Source organism: Phallusia mammillata, chromosome 1 (genome assembly GCF_965637545.1).
Source record: "Phallusia mammillata chromosome 1, kaPhaMamm4.hap1.1, whole genome shotgun sequence".
Taxonomy (NCBI): Eukaryota; Metazoa; Chordata; class Ascidiacea; order Phlebobranchia; family Ascidiidae; genus Phallusia; species Phallusia mammillata.
The window spans coordinates 29,509,725-29,527,424 of NC_137252.1; the positions used below are offsets into that span (position 1 = coordinate 29,509,725).

Consider the following 17,700-nt stretch of genomic DNA (forward strand, 5'->3'; position numbering starts at 1 on the left):
GTTTAATGGTGAAAATAACGGCATTTGCCGAAACGTTTGAACAATAAAGCATGTCGCTTTTAACGTCTATTTGGGCCGTTATTTTCACCATTAAATGTTTCATTTTGATTTTACGTTTGTGATATTCAGAGTGTATTTGTCGCCAGAAAACCGAAACTAACAGAGTGTAGAAAGCTATTTAAGTCGCGAATAGAGTGTTGTTGCCAATCACATTTCATAAACTTTTACATTTATTTGTACAACCTATTGAAGTCATGGTAATTGTAGTTTTTTTATGAAAAGAAGTAACATAACATTAACTTTTCTGGACACTTGTCTCAATTGTCAGTGAAAGTGTGTTTTGATTGGTCCGTCTGTTTCAGCATACCAAACGCAAACTGTTAACCAAATCACAATGCGATGTCAAGCCTAAGCACACAATTCGTTGCAGACTGTTCAAACAGGCACGAATTTGGACAAATGCCAGTTTTGTGGTTTAAAAAAAGAGAAAATTCAGATTGGAATGGAACACTGCAGAAAGTGTGCAATGGATTGCGACTAAGCAAACAACAGCTTGCAGAACTGTATGTACTAAGTTGTAGTTAATGAATCATTGCAGTAAGTCGCAATGTAAAATTCGAAAACTGGTATTTTGCAATCCTGAGGCAAATTCACCAGCGAATTTTATGCAGTCAACATATGTGCGCAATTAGTTCAAAAGTTAAAAGCAGACTTATTATAATTTATCAGATTTTTGTTCAGTCGACTGCACGAGCTTAGAAAACGATAATTGTAATATACCCACCAACGGATTGCGCGTGGTTGCGTTTTTGTGGTTTTAGACCAAAATATATAAAACGATATAAATACTAAAACAAACATGGCGGAATTTCGACAAAGAAGATTTAGCAACAAATCTGACAATGATGATTCTAATTCTGAACGAGTGGAGTTAAAAAAAGAGGTGAGACCAATTGTAAACACTTTCACAGTCTTATATAATAGCGTACTGCGAATATATGCAAAACAAATATTTGGGACTGTGTTAACAAATTATTTACAGACAACAAATCTTACGTTTTGGTTATGTACAGTTGTGAAACATAAGGCAATCCCAGTGCATCACTATTTATAATACATCTACAACATTTTCGTTATTAGCGTTTACATTACAAAACTTCGAAAATTGCAAAGTACCAAAAAAAACAATATGCTGGTTTATTGGACTAAATCAGTATAGTTCTCAAACTGTGCGTCGCGACGCCCTGGTGCGTCGTTTGAATTTTCCAAGGGCGTCGCAGAAAATTCGTTTTGTGGCTTTTTGTTGTTGTATCAATAAACACAACTTTAATAAAACGTTTCCTCATTAACTTTTATTTGATGGTGCGTCGCAAGTCCACAAAACTTTTCCAGTGCGTCGCAACAAAAAAGTTTGAGAACCACTGGACTAAATCATTTAAGTAGGATACATGGCGATAAACGGCTATTCTTTATATTTGTATTTGTAACTTACAAAACATTCTGGCATGTATTTGGAAACACGGGACTCGGATGTAAAAATTAAAAACTAGAAAAAGTGCGAAAAATCTTCGAAAAAAAATCCAATCTGATAATGCTAATTATTTAAAAAAGAATGTTTGGCAAATAGTGTACACAAAAAATTTAAAAGAAGACTACCATAGTTGTGTTGGGCTTGGGTTTGTGTGTAGGATTTTAATTACACTTTTCCAGGTCGAGTTATTGTTATTTTTCAAATGTAAGTAAAACTACTTCTTCTTTTAGTATAAAATGTAACGGAGTAAAGTTCGAATTTACACACATGTCAATACAATCTCTGTGAATTGCCCTTTCCGGTATTTAATTTTATTAAGAATAAAATTATACAAATAATACCCCATCACTTTCTCAGGTGGGTTTAATCGGAGGTCTGTCTCTGGTGGTCGGGACCATGATCGGCTCCGGAATTTTTCTTTCCCCTGCTGGGATATTACGTGAGGCACAGTCAGTAGGAGCAAGTTTGTGTATTTGGGCTGGTTGTGGACTGCTAGCCACATTGGGTTGGTATTATGTAAAAATTAATCAGTGAAAACTCCAAATGTATTTTGTAAAATATTTTAAACTTTCAACATAGTTTTGGCGATTAAAGCACAACCTCCAACCAATATTTGCTGGCAAAATTTCTACCAACACGTAAAACGTTTATTCTTTTCACAAGTGAACCGTTTACAAAACTCCATATACAAATAGTGTATGTGTAGTAGGATAGACCGACCCTACTGCCCTAAATAACCCTTATCAATCGACAAGGACAAAGCTACTTACAAAAAAACTTTAGAGCTGCGATAGTCACTTTGATATCACATGATTTGCGTAAGTTTTCCATGCATTTACTTCAAACAAATAATATATCAGTGGCGTTTGGTCCAAAACCGAAAAGAACACATCAGCTTTCAGTAATATTTTTTCTATGAAAGGTCTTGTTGTCGCTAGAGTCCGTTGACGCGACAAAATCTCAACAAAGGTAGAATGAACTGATGTGCATGTACAATGGGTACTAGTACCTTGAATACCGCCGTTGTTACACAAACGGTTTCACTTTTACAATTCAATAATATAATACCTTTTTTGCAGGGGCTTTATGCTATCTCGAACTTGGATTGATGATACAGAAATCCGGCGGAGCCTACATTTACTTGCGGGAGGCATATGGAAATGTGATCGGTTATCTTGTTGTCTGGACAACAGTGGTTGTGACAGGACCATCGGCCTCCGCTATTTTGGCAGTGGGATTTGCTGAGTATGCAACAACTCCATTTTACCCACACTGTACTCCACCAGCGACTGTGCAAAAATGCGCTGCGGCCTTCAGCATATGTAAGCTGCTTTTGTAAGGGTTTAGATGAGTGTTAAAGGACTGTATAAGATAATATGCTTTAAGGTTTGTCAAAATAACTTTTTTGAATTGAAAAGTTACATAAACTAGAAGACTGGTGGATCAATGCCGTTCTAAAAATGTTTTTGAATAAAATTACATGTTTATTGCCATATGTGTTTATCTAAGTTGGTGTTGTATCGCAAGGTACTTAGCGCGTTTCAGTCCAAAATCAGATAGCGTCACTATGCTTTTACTATTTGAAATATTTTTCAGTGATTATCGTCTCAATCAACTGCTTTAGTGTCAAACTGGCCAACGCAATTCAAATATTTTTCACGGCGGCAAAGCTGTTAATTATTGCGGCAATTATCGTCGGAGGTTTCGTAATGCTTGGACAAGGGAAGACAGAAAACTTTAACAACGCATTTGAGGGTTCAGCTACTTCGTTTTCTGCCATCGCTGTAGCGTTTTATAGTGGTCTGTGGTCATACGACGGCTGGTGAGTTACATACATACAAAAATTTCTGACTATACCATGTGTCAGTTTACAACACAATCCGGGTAAATAAACTGCATGTTGTTGCTATTAATTCTATCCCTTGTTTTTAAGGAATCAACTCAACTCTGTCACCGCTGAAGTGAAAAATCCGGTCAAGTAAGTGTTTTCTAGATAAAATATTGCTTGCTTATAAAGAGAACGGGTCTGCTAGGCCATTTTGTTTGGGGTATGTCTTTGTATGGCAAATTTGTGTCCAATTTTCACACATTTTTTGTCATTTGCCTTTAAGATCAATACAACCAGTGGTGGGATTCAGCCGGTTCGCACCGGTTCTATAGAACCTTCTCACAAAATTTTTTGAGATCAGCGAACCGGTTAGAATAAATGATTACTGTTAACAGACTTTTTGTAACAGAACCGGCTGAAAAATACGACTTTTGTGACAGAACCGTTTGACAAAAAATGTGCATACAACTGAATATAAACCACTATTTAATGACAAAAACAGCTCCAGTCTTAGAAGCTTTAAGGTTCTAATTGAAAAGACATAAAGTTTTTTAACTCATTCTTGTTCCAGCATTGAAATGGTGTCACTGTAGGAAAAAAATACTCCTTTTAACCACTTAATGTTTTCGTAGAAACTTTCCGCTTGTGGTAATGATTGGAATTCCGCTTGTTACTGTTCTCTACATTCTCGTCAACATAGCTTACTTCACTGTAATGACACCAGCTGAAATGATGCAATCAAATGCCGTTGCAGTCGTAAGTTAGAGTTGACAACATGTGTGCGACTTAAAATATAATTTTAAAACAATATCCAAAAATTAGGAATATTGTAAGACCATCAGCAACAAATTCCAATTCTTCAGATTAAAAAAAAAACTTGTAGTACGCGAGGGCGACTGAAGGTGTCATATGTAATCAAGCCAGTCCCACAAACATCAACAAATTGCAAGACGTATAGGCTGGAAAAATATAGACTGTAGTGGGCTTTCAACTAACAATATGGATCTATTCTAGATGGTGGTTGACCAACTAAGACAACCGTGCTTGTGTTTCGGTTTTTAGTGTGTTTATACCACTGAGCCTGCAAAACTTAGTTGTCGTTGGTTCGAATCCCATCGCAGATTTTTTGAGCCTACGCATTCCCAGACAGGAATGCTTGGGAGGCGGTTTGCTTCGGTACAACGTTGTCAATAGCCCTGGCGTATTTCAAAGACTTCTAGAATCTGTAGGTCTTTTTTTCTATTTCGTGTTTCTTTCCTTATAGAGCTACATGAATGTGCTGTAATCGCTGCGTGGTCTGCACGAAAAAGGTTTAACCGTAGTAATACAAACATGTTTATCTAGGACAATTTTCTCTATGTTTCTCACTGCGTAAAAAAATTGATCGGTTCATTTTTCCACTGCAGACGTTTGGAGATCGAGTTTTCGGTCCGGCGAGTTTTTTGGTTCCAATTTTTGTTGTCTTCTCGACTTTTGGATCAGCAAACGGAACTGTTTTCAGCACGGGAAGGTTAGTTAACTTTATTTGTTACTAAATTACAGCACATAAATATTCGACCTATTAACGACCTGTTCCGCGTATGAGCTTGACACTATTAGTTGTGTTTTATTTTCAGAAAATAAAAATCCAAAACATAATGTTGTTTCTTGCGGTGCATTTAAACGGAAGTAGGCTGTTTATAAATGGATCAAATGACCTTATTGACAAAATTAACTGTGACGTACAAACTTTAAACCTAAACAAGTTGTAACTAGTCTAAGATGCCAAACAGTTACCTGGCTTTCGTGTCCAATTTTTCCCCCAAAACCCCCACTTTAAAAAAATGCTTGCTTCACGACATTTCGAAAAAATCTCTTATACCAGGCATAAACTTAGATTTGTAAGGAAATTTGAACCCGACCAGGTCAAACATGCACGAGATTAAACAAATCTGCTTCTTATAGAGTGGGCTATGCGGCAGGAAAGAATGGTCACATGGTACGCCTCTTATCATACGTCAGTGTTACAAGGTTGACGCCCGCTCCTGCCCTGACACTACAGGTCAGTGAAATGAATCGGAATCATAGGCAATGTTTTGCCCAAGGGCGATTAAGTCGATACTTTCGTACATTTGGGTCAAATCAGGTATTTGATTGTAGCAGATAGACCTGTAGCAAAAAAAGGTAAAATACCAACTTTCCTCAAAGAAATCAAGTTTATAACTTACCAGGTATAAAGACAAAGTATTTGTTACACGAACCAATAAAAGTTATTGTTTGGCAATGTGTTGTCAGTCAAGTCTATGTACAGCAGTAAATCTGGTTAGGCGGATAGCCTACACAATTTGAACAGCTTCGAAGATACATTACTTTAGCCCGTTCTGATAAAGGCCTTCTTACAGTCGGCTTTGTGAAAGTAAGCAAAAACAAGTGCAAGAGTATTTTAGGCAACAAAGTTTTTTCATCATGTTCATGTTTTCTTGCAGGGCACCATCGCTGTTATCATGATCATTCCCAACACCTCAACCTTCTCAAGCCTCATCGATTACTTCACATTCGCCACATGGATTTTTCATGGTTTTACTTTTCTATCTGTGCTCGTTCTTCGATATCAAAAACCAAACTGGAAACGGCCATACAGAGTATGCAAAACTGCCTTTTATAAATATTAATAACGTAGTGTTCAAACAACACTTGCGACAAGTTTTAGATGTTCCATTATTGCTAGTGTAAACAACGGTATTTAAATAAATTGTGTGTGTTATAAGACGTTTTCTCCCAAAGTACAAAGAAATGGAAGACATTATCGGCAAAATACACACAGAGCTTGTTTGGTTGATGAACCAGAATAACTTGTTTGGCATCTCAAAAATACTTCAGGTGTATTGCAATATGTTTGTTTTTTTTGTAAACGAAAGCGTTTCAACCTAAAAACAAAGCAGTATATAGGATGTAAGGCAGGCAAACAGATTGAAAAGCCATGATCTACACAATTTTCTTTCAGGTGTTTCTTCCAATCCCGGTCATCTGTTTTCTCGCATCTCTATATCTCATCGTTGCTCCCATTCTAGAAGATCCAGCTATTGAATATCTCTATGCAGCAATCTTCATTCTAGCAGGACTTACATTTTATATTCCCTTTGTGCATTTCAAGATTGTTCCGACGTTTATGGGTAAAATAGCGGTTTACTCTGCTTTGTCAGACTGAACTACTGATTTTCGTTGACTACATGACCATACAAAATGTTCGTCACTATAAGTATTTAACCTTCTGTTGGTGCTCGAATAGTGTAGGTTTCGCTGTTTTCAACCTATCGGTAGGTTGGTTATGGCTCATGATACCTCAATGTTAAGACAAATCCCCACATCGAATTTCAGTGTTACCTAGGCTAACCATTTTTTCACCACCGAAAAGGAAGACACATTGTTAAAAAGAACATTGTCCACTAAACATTACTTGTTTTTTCGTAAAAAATGAGGACATGTCATCAAAAAAGGGGACGTATGATGGGCCTTTTGTTAACACATTAACCTAATTTGTTTTCCTGCAAAACAGGTCCATTGACAATATATTTGCAAGAGTTACTGGAAGTTGTGCCACCTCCGGAAGACGAATTGATGCTTGATGGTGAAGTGGAGGAAGAATTGGAAAAGTCACATGCATTCTGATCTTTTGTTCATTACAATTTTTTAGTACGTTCCGTTTTTAGTCGTGTATACTGTATTTTGTTTTCGTTTGAATTTAGTTTTAAAGTTAGAGTAACAAATTAAATTGTTAAACCGTGTATACCGTATCAAAAGATATTTATTCTTCAGGAAAGTGCTAATGGGAAATAGGTATAGAAAAAGTCGTTATTAACTTTTACAAGTAAAAGTTTGAGTTTGATGTCAATTATCGCTTTATTCAAGTTTCTATCATTAATCCAGTTTGTTCCTGGACAGATAAGCATTAACGATGCAACGCGTTGGTATTTGTGTTTGACTAAGTTTCTGTTTACATCGTGTCAAACCAGAAAATTATATGGTCCGATATTTGTACAGATTACTAGTTCAGACTATGGTCAATAGGTCGTCCTATCTTTTTGGACTATACTGCACATAGTTTGGAAGCAGACGACAGATTCCTTCAATAATTACGGCAAAACTTCATAGGTTACACCGCTGAATTGTGCAAATCACGATTTGGTAAATCACATGTCAACATTGGTTCCTATTGTGTTGGTAGCGCAAACAATGAACGGCGGTATTTGGCATGTGTGCAAGTCGCAAATTCAAGCAGTTAATGGTTCTGCCAAACACATGAGCAGTTTATTAGTGATCACAAAGTCGTAGGAAACTTTGTTCGGTTAAAGTTATCCAAACGTAAGGGCCACTACCCAAACATGATTAGAACAAGTTAAAATAGTCTTCGATACCTTTTAGAAAACAACAGTTCTCACGCCAAACGGTAGCAGTATGTGGCGACGGAATATCCATAAACGACAGCTAGGATTTTAAACAGGTTTATGTTTAGGGATTTCATCATACAGAGTCTATATTAGGCATTTAATTGCAAGTCAGCTGGGCGAAACGGGTGCGGTTTGGGCGATTAAGTAAACTGATGTATAATCCAAACTTCGGTCCAAAAAGAAAAAAATGTTTTCTTGTAACAATTTCCCGCAATGCATGAAAGACTAGTTAACGGTTAACGAACAGCTAAAAAGCATGGCAATAAAAACTCCCGAAGCTTGTTGATGTTGCAGGGCGTACTAGACAACAGGAATGTTTTCAAATCGCCTCGTTTTGTCATATTTTAAAGCTTATCATAAGGTGAATGCCCACTAGTTACAAACCGCTCAGTAGCTAAAATTTCAAAAAGCGATATATAAGCTATTGCTGCCAGGCATAATATAAGTTTATAGAGCTCTTCTGGCAAATTTGTTTTTTTTCGGACGTTTCGACGTCCTATATACAGGTCGCCTTAAAAAGCAATGTTTCTTAGAAATTTTGTTCGTGTTGCATACAGGCGGTTTATCTTACTTTACGTAAAGGCAACTTGTAAACAAAATCGTTTCTGTCTGGTTGTTTGCGGTTAGAATTTCAAGATGTCGGAAACAGAAATGAAACATCGAAAGTTTAGTTCAACATCAAGCAACAAATCCAGTGAAGATGAAGTGGAGCTAAAACGGGAGGTTTGTTCTTTTCTGACCAAAGTTCGGAAAACTTTTTTATAATTGTTTAAGCGATTATCCCCTTCTTAACAATACTTCTACAGAAGTAGCAAAAAGATTCAAAACTGTAAACAAATCGAGATTTTGCTATTTACATACTGTGTTTGTAAAATCTTACAAATGGTTGAGTGTTTTAGTTTTAAACACAATCTTATCCGGAAGTAAAATTCAATTCGCGATTGTGATAAGTACAACTAAAAAATCGCTATCTTTTGATCTAATTCAACTTTAGGCAATCATAATAGTAGCTGTTGTCACTTCAGTTGCAAAAAATGTAAGACCTTGTGTTTACTGTTTAGGTGGGATTAATCGGAGGCATATCATTGGTGGTCGGGACTATGATCGGATCCGGGATCTTTCTTTCCCCTGCTGGGATATTAGCGGAAGCAGAATCGGTTGGAGCCAGTCTCTGTGTTTGGGCTGGATGTGGGGTTCTTGCCACCTTAAGTAAGTCCTATAATGTGTTGTGTTGTATTTTTACGGGGTTTAAACCCAGGACACTCCCGGGGACGATTTCCCGAACAGGTTTTTTATGTCCGTATGGGTCGGGCGCGCCAGACCATTCGACCAAGTTTCTGCCCAGTCCTACAATGTTTGTAAAGACACCGATTACCGATTTATGCACCGTCACCAACCGGTAAAATGCTTGTTTTCAAAAAACACATGAGACGTGAAAAACAGAGTGAGCCTAAACATAACAAAATAAGTACATCAAATATAGACATTTGTCTCTCTTTCTTAGGCCGTGGTTGAGTACAAACTTGCAATGAAAAACAAGGGTGGATTGGGATAGGTTTGGTTGGATCGTTAAAAGTAAAGTTGATGTTTGCAGTGTTTGTGGTTAGTTTGTGCAACCCAGTTAGTACACAGAGTTTATCGCTTTCGCGGTCGTTGTGCTTGGGAAAAATCAATCGTAAATGTTTGAAAAACAAGGTATCATTCCAAAGCAAATGTAACTTTGCCTTGTTGTGAAATCAATGATGAAACACTACTTTTGCTAACACAAACCAATCCGAGTATTTGTCATGTATTCAGAATGCAGTATGAAACGACAACTATAAATTGGTTACCAGATAGCTTTTCACGGTACCAATATTACCAGCAGGTTACATTGAGGATTGAGTACCAACAAATGTAAAACGCTTTGTCATCCCCGGATTTTTATCTACCTTGCAATAAATCAACAAGCATATGAGCAGCTGCGTAACATCAGCTGATCAAATTAACTGTTTGCTTGCTTTGTGTGCAATGCTTACTGTGAGAATGAAAGGTACGTTCGCTGACCAAATAATATATATTGTTCTATTCTATTTAATGGCGAACATACAAGCTCTTATTTGCGATATCTTCCCTTTTAAGACCTTGGTTAATTCGGACCCGCTTTGACCTAAAACTTTTTTTTAGACTTTTTTTGGACAAGATTCGGTGAAGATACAGATTAACCGGTCTAAATTAGTTCAAGCCTTACCACATTACAAATCAATTGTACCTTGTGTAATTAGGCGAAGATCCGGATTAACCTAACCGGGTTAACCGAGGTTTACTGTATTTGCAAATTTCTACAAATACTGACAATAATGTTAAAGCAAAGCGATACAAACACTTTGAAATACTTTAGTCCAAAACCTTAAATCTAATCTATATCTGCATAATAGGTTTCAGCCCTACTTTTGGGTCCGCCTTCAACTCTGAATCCAACCCTCTTTATACGTTTAGGTGCTATTAGTTACATTGAACTTGGCCTGATGATCACAAAATCTGGAGGGGAGTATCAATATCTGAGGGCTGCATTCGGGAATTTAGTTGGATATCTAGTAGTGTGGACTTCAGTGGTTGTCACCAAACCATCTTCGTTCGCTATTATCGCTGTAGGCTTCGCTGAATACGTCACGGCCCCTTTTTACCCCGGATGTACCCCGCCTGTCACAATTCAGAAGTGTGCTGCTGCATTTTGTATTCGTAAGTCTTGGTTTTGGTTCGTGGAAAAATAGGCGCTTTCAACGATAATGATTTGATTTTCGAAAAAATAAGTTATATTTTGGGTCACAAAAGTGACCCCAAAAGGTACCGAATGTTTTATATTGTACATAAATGGCTTAAATAGAATAACACTCTTAAAAAATAATAAAGATGGCACCATGAGTAGATTTCAGACGTTTTAAAAATGCATCAAATTATATTGTCATGTTGGTCCGTCTGGTGTGTCACCGCAGACAAAGTAATCACTCATTAACTATTAACGATGTCACTCAGGATGAGATTCCACGGTTTTGGAATTGTTTGCCTAACTCGTGTATGCAATGGATATAGTTTTACAGTCGTGTGAAGAAATAGTGTCCCAGGCCAACTTTCATACACAAAACGTCCCATCTGTATGTTTGCTTCGAGGGAAATTATATCCTGTTGGCATTTGCGGAAGGAGTTTTATTGTTGTAATATGGCGCCCCAGTGACAAGTTTAAGTTAACCATCCCAATCTAAATCGTAACTTAAATAAATAAAAGTTAGTCGATGTGTGGGTACAAAGGTGTAGTAAATACTGTGGAATATATATTTCGTCTAATTGGTATCTTCAGAACTTTAATCCTTTCTCGTGTTTTTGTACAGTTCTTATAACGGCAATCAATTGCTTCAGTGTCAAACTGAGTAACTTCGTTCAAATCTTCTTCACCGCGGCTAAGCTTGCCATCATTGCGGCCATTATTGTCGGTGGTTTCGTAATGCTCGGACAGGGAAGGACTGAAAACTTTCAAAATGCCTTTGCGGGATCAGCCAGCTCGTTCTCGGCAATAGCTGTGGCGTTTTATAGCGGCTTGTGGTCGTACGACGGCTGGTGAGTACAGTAATTACTTGTTTCTTAAAACTTCAACTCTTCAAACATTATGCCTTTGTATAGTTTGGCAAATCTAACTGTTGAAATATTGACCCAAAAGAACACTTTGGTAAAAGCTCTACAAAAATTATCTTTTTATAACATGAATTTGGTTTTTGGGAATCGCGGTACAAAAAGGTTATACCAAACTCCTCATGGTAAAATGATGGAAAGAGCTTTTTGAGATGGTCACAGTCCACAATGACCAGGCGATAAACTCCAACTAAAACTTCTAAATCGGTTTGAGATGAAACAAAGGCAACAAAAGTTTTCCCATTCTCCACATATAAGCAAAGTTGTGTTCGCATTTAGAAAACATCACATATTCCACATAGGGAAAAAACACTTGTTTGAAAAGATGATTGACAAAATTAACATTTTTCAGGAATCAGTTAAATTTCGTCACCGAAGAAATAGAAAACCCTGCAAGGTAACGAATAAAGTATAGGCCTACTAATTTATTCAATAAAAGCGTGTTTAGGTTAATGACAAAGGTGAACAAAGTTTTTTTACCCTATAGTCTTTCATAGGGAATTCCCTTGTTGGAAATGAATTTTGCACCAGAAAAACATTAAAAATTGCAAGAACACTATAAAAAGACAAAAGAACAATGAAAAACCTTGCTGTTGCTACAAGTGTTGGGTTTAGAACATTCTGTAGGTCATTTGGTAGAACGCGAGCCGAGGAAAGGCTCACGTCGTGCGTTCGAATCCCACCGCGGGCTACATTTTTCTCCCCTATTTCTTGTCATGTGGGATTGCGTCCTTGGCCTGGCGTACTAGGATTTATATATTAGTGTGCTCTAGTTGGTCTGTATGGACACTTCAGGGCTGATGCCTGATATGAACGTATCTTAATCAATTCTTGCATAGTTTTTTTAATTCCACAGAAACTTTCCGCTTGTCATCGGGATCGGAATTCCTCTTGTTACTGTCCTCTACATCCTCGTCAACATCTCCTACTTTACTGTGATGACAACCACAGAAATGCTACAATCAACAGCGGTCGCTATTGTAAGTAATATGTGATAAAAAGTGTTTGCCAAGTAATTTTTTTCATAATGTACTATATACGCTCAAAATAAACTTACCCTATGAAGTGATGTTTAAATACAAATCGTTGCCAATCAAAAAACATTGTTCCTTATCTCGGCAAGCATAACAAGTTTTTAGATTAATTATTTGCACTTTGAAAATTTCAACTCTTGTAAAAATACGAATCTGAAATCTTTTAATAAGTGATATAATCAATGATTTATAAACCAGATTATGGGTACAGAAAATTAAAGCGCCTTTTCCACAGTTGTAACTCGTTATAAACTCTGTGTTTCAATGGTTTATTTTGTGTGTTTTATGTCACCGAACGCATTTTAAACACTCCAAGTTGTGTGGTTTTGTATAAAAACGCTTTGAGTAGTTGCCAATTCACTTAACTACACTGTTTAAGTATTTACTCGCATGTCAAGTGTTGTTCACGAGCCTGCTATTGCAATCTTGCCAAAGTCAATACACCCGATGTGTTTTCGATAACCTTCGCAAACAACCAACAAAATGCATTGACGTCATATGTTTAAACACATGCATTAAATGACGTAAAAACCCAGGCTACGCATGCAGTGTAAATTCCAATACTTTAGAGATTTAAGGTTTAGTAATGGAACAATAAACACGTTTAGTGGTTTTAAACCTAAACTTCTAATAAAATAATTAGCTTGGAGAGAATATCTGATACTTCCTAAAAAGCCATACTGAAAAATCATATCACAATCACACCATATAGCAGGGGTGGCCAAACTTTTTTACCAGAGGGCCAAATTTGCAACTGTCTTGCCACTGGAGGGCCGGATTAAATAAGATTTACGTAAAATTTGCGGTAACTGGTTGCCATCTTTGTTAAAATATATATTATTGTAGTAGAATAACAATAAATAACACCATCTTGTTTACACTTGTATTTAATAAATACAGGCTATGTTAGCTACTTACGTCATGGTTGACAGACTGTTCTAAAAATAACGCTGCAAGGGCATTTATTCTAAAATTAACAACGCTTAATTGCCACAAGCTACTGCTAGTAGCAGCCAGCGCTGTTGCACTGCTTGTTCACAGTGGTAAATATGGTGCTTGGAAAAAAAACAGACAAGGTGTTTGGCGGGCCGGATGAAACAGGACTGGGGGCCGGTATAGTAAACATATATCATTTCACCCATCCGAGGCAAAAGCCGACCATTTACGTGCAACAAAGAATTACAGCATATGAAGTACAATCAGCACAAAATTTACAGTAAAGGATTTTGCTGGAGTTTCGAAACCTAATGTGAAGAGGAGCAATTAAAGTTCATTGGATGTAAATTTATGTTTCAGACATTCGGTGATCGAGTATTTGGACCTGCTAGCTTTCTTGTTCCCGTTGCAGTCGCTTGTTCGACTTTTGGGGCCGCGAACGGAAGCGCTTTTACCGCTGGCAGGTAAGGAATGGAAAAGCAACATGCATTTGTTTAATTAAAGTGGATTTCGCTGGACAAATAAAACTCTGATAATACTGTACAGTACAACAGACCGATGGATGACACAATTACGTCAACTATTTTGTTTATATGTTGTAAATGCTTTTGTGGTAAACTCCAACCAACATTCCATCGTACAAAGAGCCCTTATCAAACACAACAAATGATTGGTTAAAGCGTTTTCCCTCTAGCTCCCTCTGGCGTGAAGCACTATAAAGCGATTTTTGTGATGGTCTAAAACTTTGCAACGTCGAGCACGTTTCATATAACTGATCTATATTTACTTTGGGTGAAATGCTTAGCATCTTTAAAAACTGCTTTCAGAATCACGTACGCTGCTGGAAGGAACGGACACATGCTGGAAATCTTCTCATTTATCAGTGTGACATGTTACACCCCATCGCCTGCTCTTATGTTCAACGTAAGTTTTTACAGCAGTGTGAGTAATCCATTTAGCTTATGGGTGGAGAAAAAAGCAGTTTGTAAAACAAGCCAAGAAGTTGGCATGTATTCATGTATTAAGTTGTAAAGTCAAGATAACCTTGAAAAAATCAAAGGCCACTGCCTGAATTGAATATGGTAGTAAGTTACAAATCCAGAATTAAGAGATAGATTGTAAATCGTGGTTTAAGTGTTGAAACAGGTGCTTTGTAACCTAACAAGAGAATAATTTGTCACATCATGCATAGATTTATTTTTTAAACCCCAAAAATTACATTACAAATAGGAAATGTTTTCGTATCACACAAATTTTACGCCAACATAGTAACCCGGGAGGTCAAGCAAAACTGAATTTACCAAATCCTGATTGTGTTTTAATCACAGTCGTTTATCGCTCTGATCATGATCATTCCTAACACATCAACCTTCTCAAGTCTGATCGATTACTTCACATTTGCCTCGTGGATCTTCTACGGCTTTACGTTTCTTTCTGTGCTCGTTCTTCGTTACCGAAAACCGAAATGGAAACGACCATACAGAGTAAGTTAAAAAAATCCCAACATCAGTTTGACAAGGTTCCAAAGACTCTTTCTAATTGTTGTTTTTAATGTTCCTCTCTAATATGGAGGTTAAAAAATTGTGCGGAATAATTAAACAGTTTAAGTTGTTATAACTTTACTTTTTTTAATCTCGTTGTCTTATCAACTTTATGAGCTACTTTCTAAATATTTCAACAATGTACTTCTTCTTTGTCTAGAATCTATGAAAAGTTCCATGAATTTCTGGTTTCAGGTCTTTCTCCCGATTCCAGCCATCTGTTTTATCGCATCTCTGTATCTCATCATTGCTCCCATTCTCGAGGATCCAGCCCTTGAATATCTCTACGCCGCTATTTTCATCCTAGCAGGACTGATCTTCTACTTTCCATTCATTTACTTTAAAAAGGTTCCATCGTTTATGGGTAAGACACTTGACATGCAAATACAAGCTTCCCACCAACGCCGAGCAGCGCATCCGCCAAGGGTTGTGAGTTCTAATCCTTTCCTGGCCCTTTTAATTTCCAGAGCAAGAAACTTGAGCGGTATTGCTCAATCGCAATAGGACTTGTACCAACAACCTATGAAAAGATACCCGGAAATGAATTTTCTTAGACCAACTTTCCTGCTTTCAAATAGGGATAAAATGCCTATAACGATTCATTTAGGTTTGTTAGACTTGTTCACTCGTGCTTGGAATACAGTAATCCAAGCCGCAACAAATTTAAATTTTCCTGCTCTTTCGTTTCTAAAGAAAATTTAGGAAAAACCTGCGCGTTGGTTGCTGAAAATTTAACTTATGGGTATTTTCTTGCAGACAAGGTTAACGAAAATTATTCAGCTATATTTTAGGAAACCCTGTTGTTTAGTTGTTGAGCGCGATAAAAAAGCGTCAGTTTGTTGAAACACATTCCATTACGAATGTTGTTATCTTTTTAGGATCTGTGACCTCTTTCCTTCAACAAACTCTTGAAGTTGTGCCGCCTCCTGCGCTGCTGGACGAGGATGAAGAAATAGAGAAATCAATAGAAGAAATGCACTCAGAAAACAAAGTTCACGCATTCTAAGACTTATATGTTTGCATATCTCAATGTTTTCTGAAGTGGATTCAATTTCCCATTTTGTACAAATTCTGTAAACTATTTAAAACATTGTCATCATCAAATATTTGTAAAAACAAAAGAATATTTGTATGCAAACCGATGTGGCTAACGTCACAAAATACAAACTCCTCGGATTAATTATAAGTTAAAACTTTTCTGTGGAATTAAACTGGTGGTTGTGTTTTTGTCTGCTATTGTATGTGCAAAAAATGTCCAGTGAGCGTACATATTTAGTGTTTACTTGTTTTGAAAGATGCGATAGCCAACTATCGTTTGTGCTGTAATCGCCACCACAAGCTTGTTATTGGGTACTTTAGGCTACTGTTATTTTTTCATGTATACAACAATAAAAGCGAGGCATTGTGGAGACAAACGTGTAGTAAATGGTACTATAGCGTATAGAGCGGGGTCGGCCTCGTCTGGATCTCGATTGATCAGTTGAATACAAGATCAGAGAATCTTGCGCACCAGTCTCTGTACACGTTTCTTTACAAAACAGCTGACAGCACAGCAGAGGTACGCCAAGCGGTATTACGTGCAGTATTCGAATGAAGGCTACCTATACTTTGGTCTTCACTTTCAATTTCTTGTTATTTAATCAGTGTAATGAGTGTCGATAGACAAGGGTTTTGCACCTTAGTTTTTGTTGTTGTCTTCTTCAATCAACATGCTTTTTCAAATAGGATGTTAAGAAACAAAACAAGTCGTTAGGAATTAATAATAACCCTCCCTTGTAAATTTAATGTCTACTAGCAAAAAATCGCAGTCTGATAAAGCAAGCAACTAGGAGTTAATTGCTATTAGGCTAAAACTTTTGTGAGAAATTACATCATCAGTGCGATTTATAAATTCTAGATACGTGGCGTTAAACTGTACACATGTGCTCTTGCGATTGGCTCTTGTACAACATCTACACAAAGACAAAGTCCTATCACTGCACAGGACAAAACATACGGGTGAACCAACTAAACATCAGATCGACAAAAAACAAGTTCACGTCACTATTTCGCAACACGATTGAATTAGGTTGCAACATATTGTCACTGCCTCGCAAGCTTGAAGCCAGCGAGTCGAAACGAGCTATTTTGGAAAACAATTGTTGCAGTTGTAATTGGCACAAATTAATTATTATTGCAATCGCTACAGCATCGCTGATGAGTAGTTTTCCTGAAATGTGGTAAAGACAACCTGCAGATATACTTTGTTGTAGGGGGAACAAGGTACTAGCTGTATTGAACCCTACAGAAAGGTTGAAAAGCGTTTGAAACATGTAAGTACTGCATGCAAAACGCTGGCAAAGAAAAGTCGAATTGTTGTAAAAGTTGCGTTGTGACCACAGAAACACTTTTATGAAAGACTTGTAATCTGATAGCTCGTATGGGCACAATCAGTGAGGTATATAGTAACTATAACCTATGTTACTGAGAGTCTAGATATTTAGTATTTTCCTTTTATAATTTTCCGCGAAGCTTTTCATTGTTTTACAAACTTGTTAAAAATTTGAGCTGAACAATTGATCGCGCATGTACAAACGGGAAGTCTGCATTGCGACAAAAATGATTCTGAGGGAGGGGTGCTGCAAAACGTACCCGAAATGTGTTTTTGCACAACCACAAAAATCAGTTTAAAAGTAAAGTAATTAAAAGTTAGAAAGGTCTGCTAGTTTACGGAGATGCATAAACTAGCAAATGTCTT

At 37.1% G+C, this 17,700-nt stretch overlaps 2 protein-coding genes across 2 annotated transcripts; both read left to right on the forward strand.

Annotated features, from left to right (window-relative positions):
• The first annotated feature begins 54 nt into the window (after positions 1–54).
• Positions 55–7,184, forward strand: LOC145207350 (b(0,+)-type amino acid transporter 1-like). Its single transcript, XM_080078676.1, has 11 exons — positions 55–943; positions 1,889–2,036; positions 2,611–2,853; positions 3,128–3,353; positions 3,465–3,509; positions 3,992–4,115; positions 4,766–4,869; positions 5,304–5,400; positions 5,825–5,980; positions 6,343–6,511; positions 6,895–7,184. The coding sequence occupies exons 1-11, from the start codon at positions 860–862 to the stop codon at positions 7,005–7,007; spliced, it is 1,509 nt and encodes a 502-aa protein (XP_079934802.1). The 5' UTR covers positions 55–859; the 3' UTR covers positions 7,008–7,184.
• A 1,164-nt stretch (positions 7,185–8,348) lies between these two features.
• Positions 8,349–16,318, forward strand: LOC145232097 (b(0,+)-type amino acid transporter 1-like). The gene is made up of 11 exons (XM_080096613.1): positions 8,349–8,509; positions 8,848–8,995; positions 10,265–10,507; positions 11,155–11,380; positions 11,805–11,849; positions 12,309–12,432; positions 13,783–13,886; positions 14,250–14,346; positions 14,751–14,906; positions 15,159–15,327; positions 15,842–16,318. The coding sequence occupies exons 1-11, from the start codon at positions 8,423–8,425 to the stop codon at positions 15,967–15,969; spliced, it is 1,527 nt and encodes a 508-aa protein (XP_079952739.1). The 5' UTR covers positions 8,349–8,422; the 3' UTR covers positions 15,970–16,318.
• The last annotated feature ends 1,382 nt before the right edge of the window (positions 16,319–17,700 follow it).

Bases quoted from the DNA above. Each gene is read 5' to 3' on its own strand.
- LOC145207350 (XM_080078676.1), top strand. From the start codon at position 860: ATGGCGGAATTTCGACAAAGAAGATTTAGCAACAAATCTGACAATGAT. The intron at 2,037-2,610 runs GTTGGTATTATG...CCTTTTTTGCAG, and splicing joins TGGACTGCTAGCCACATTGG to GGGCTTTATGCTATCTCGAA. The intron at 4,870-5,303 runs GTTAGTTAACTT...TGCTTCTTATAG, and splicing joins ACTGTTTTCAGCACGGGAAG to AGTGGGCTATGCGGCAGGAA.
- LOC145232097 (XM_080096613.1), top strand. From the start codon at position 8,423: ATGTCGGAAACAGAAATGAAACATCGAAAGTTTAGTTCAACATCAAGC. The intron at 11,850-12,308 runs GTAACGAATAAA...TTAATTCCACAG, and splicing joins GAAATAGAAAACCCTGCAAG to AAACTTTCCGCTTGTCATCG. The intron at 13,887-14,249 runs GTAAGGAATGGA...AACTGCTTTCAG, and splicing joins AGCGCTTTTACCGCTGGCAG to AATCACGTACGCTGCTGGAA.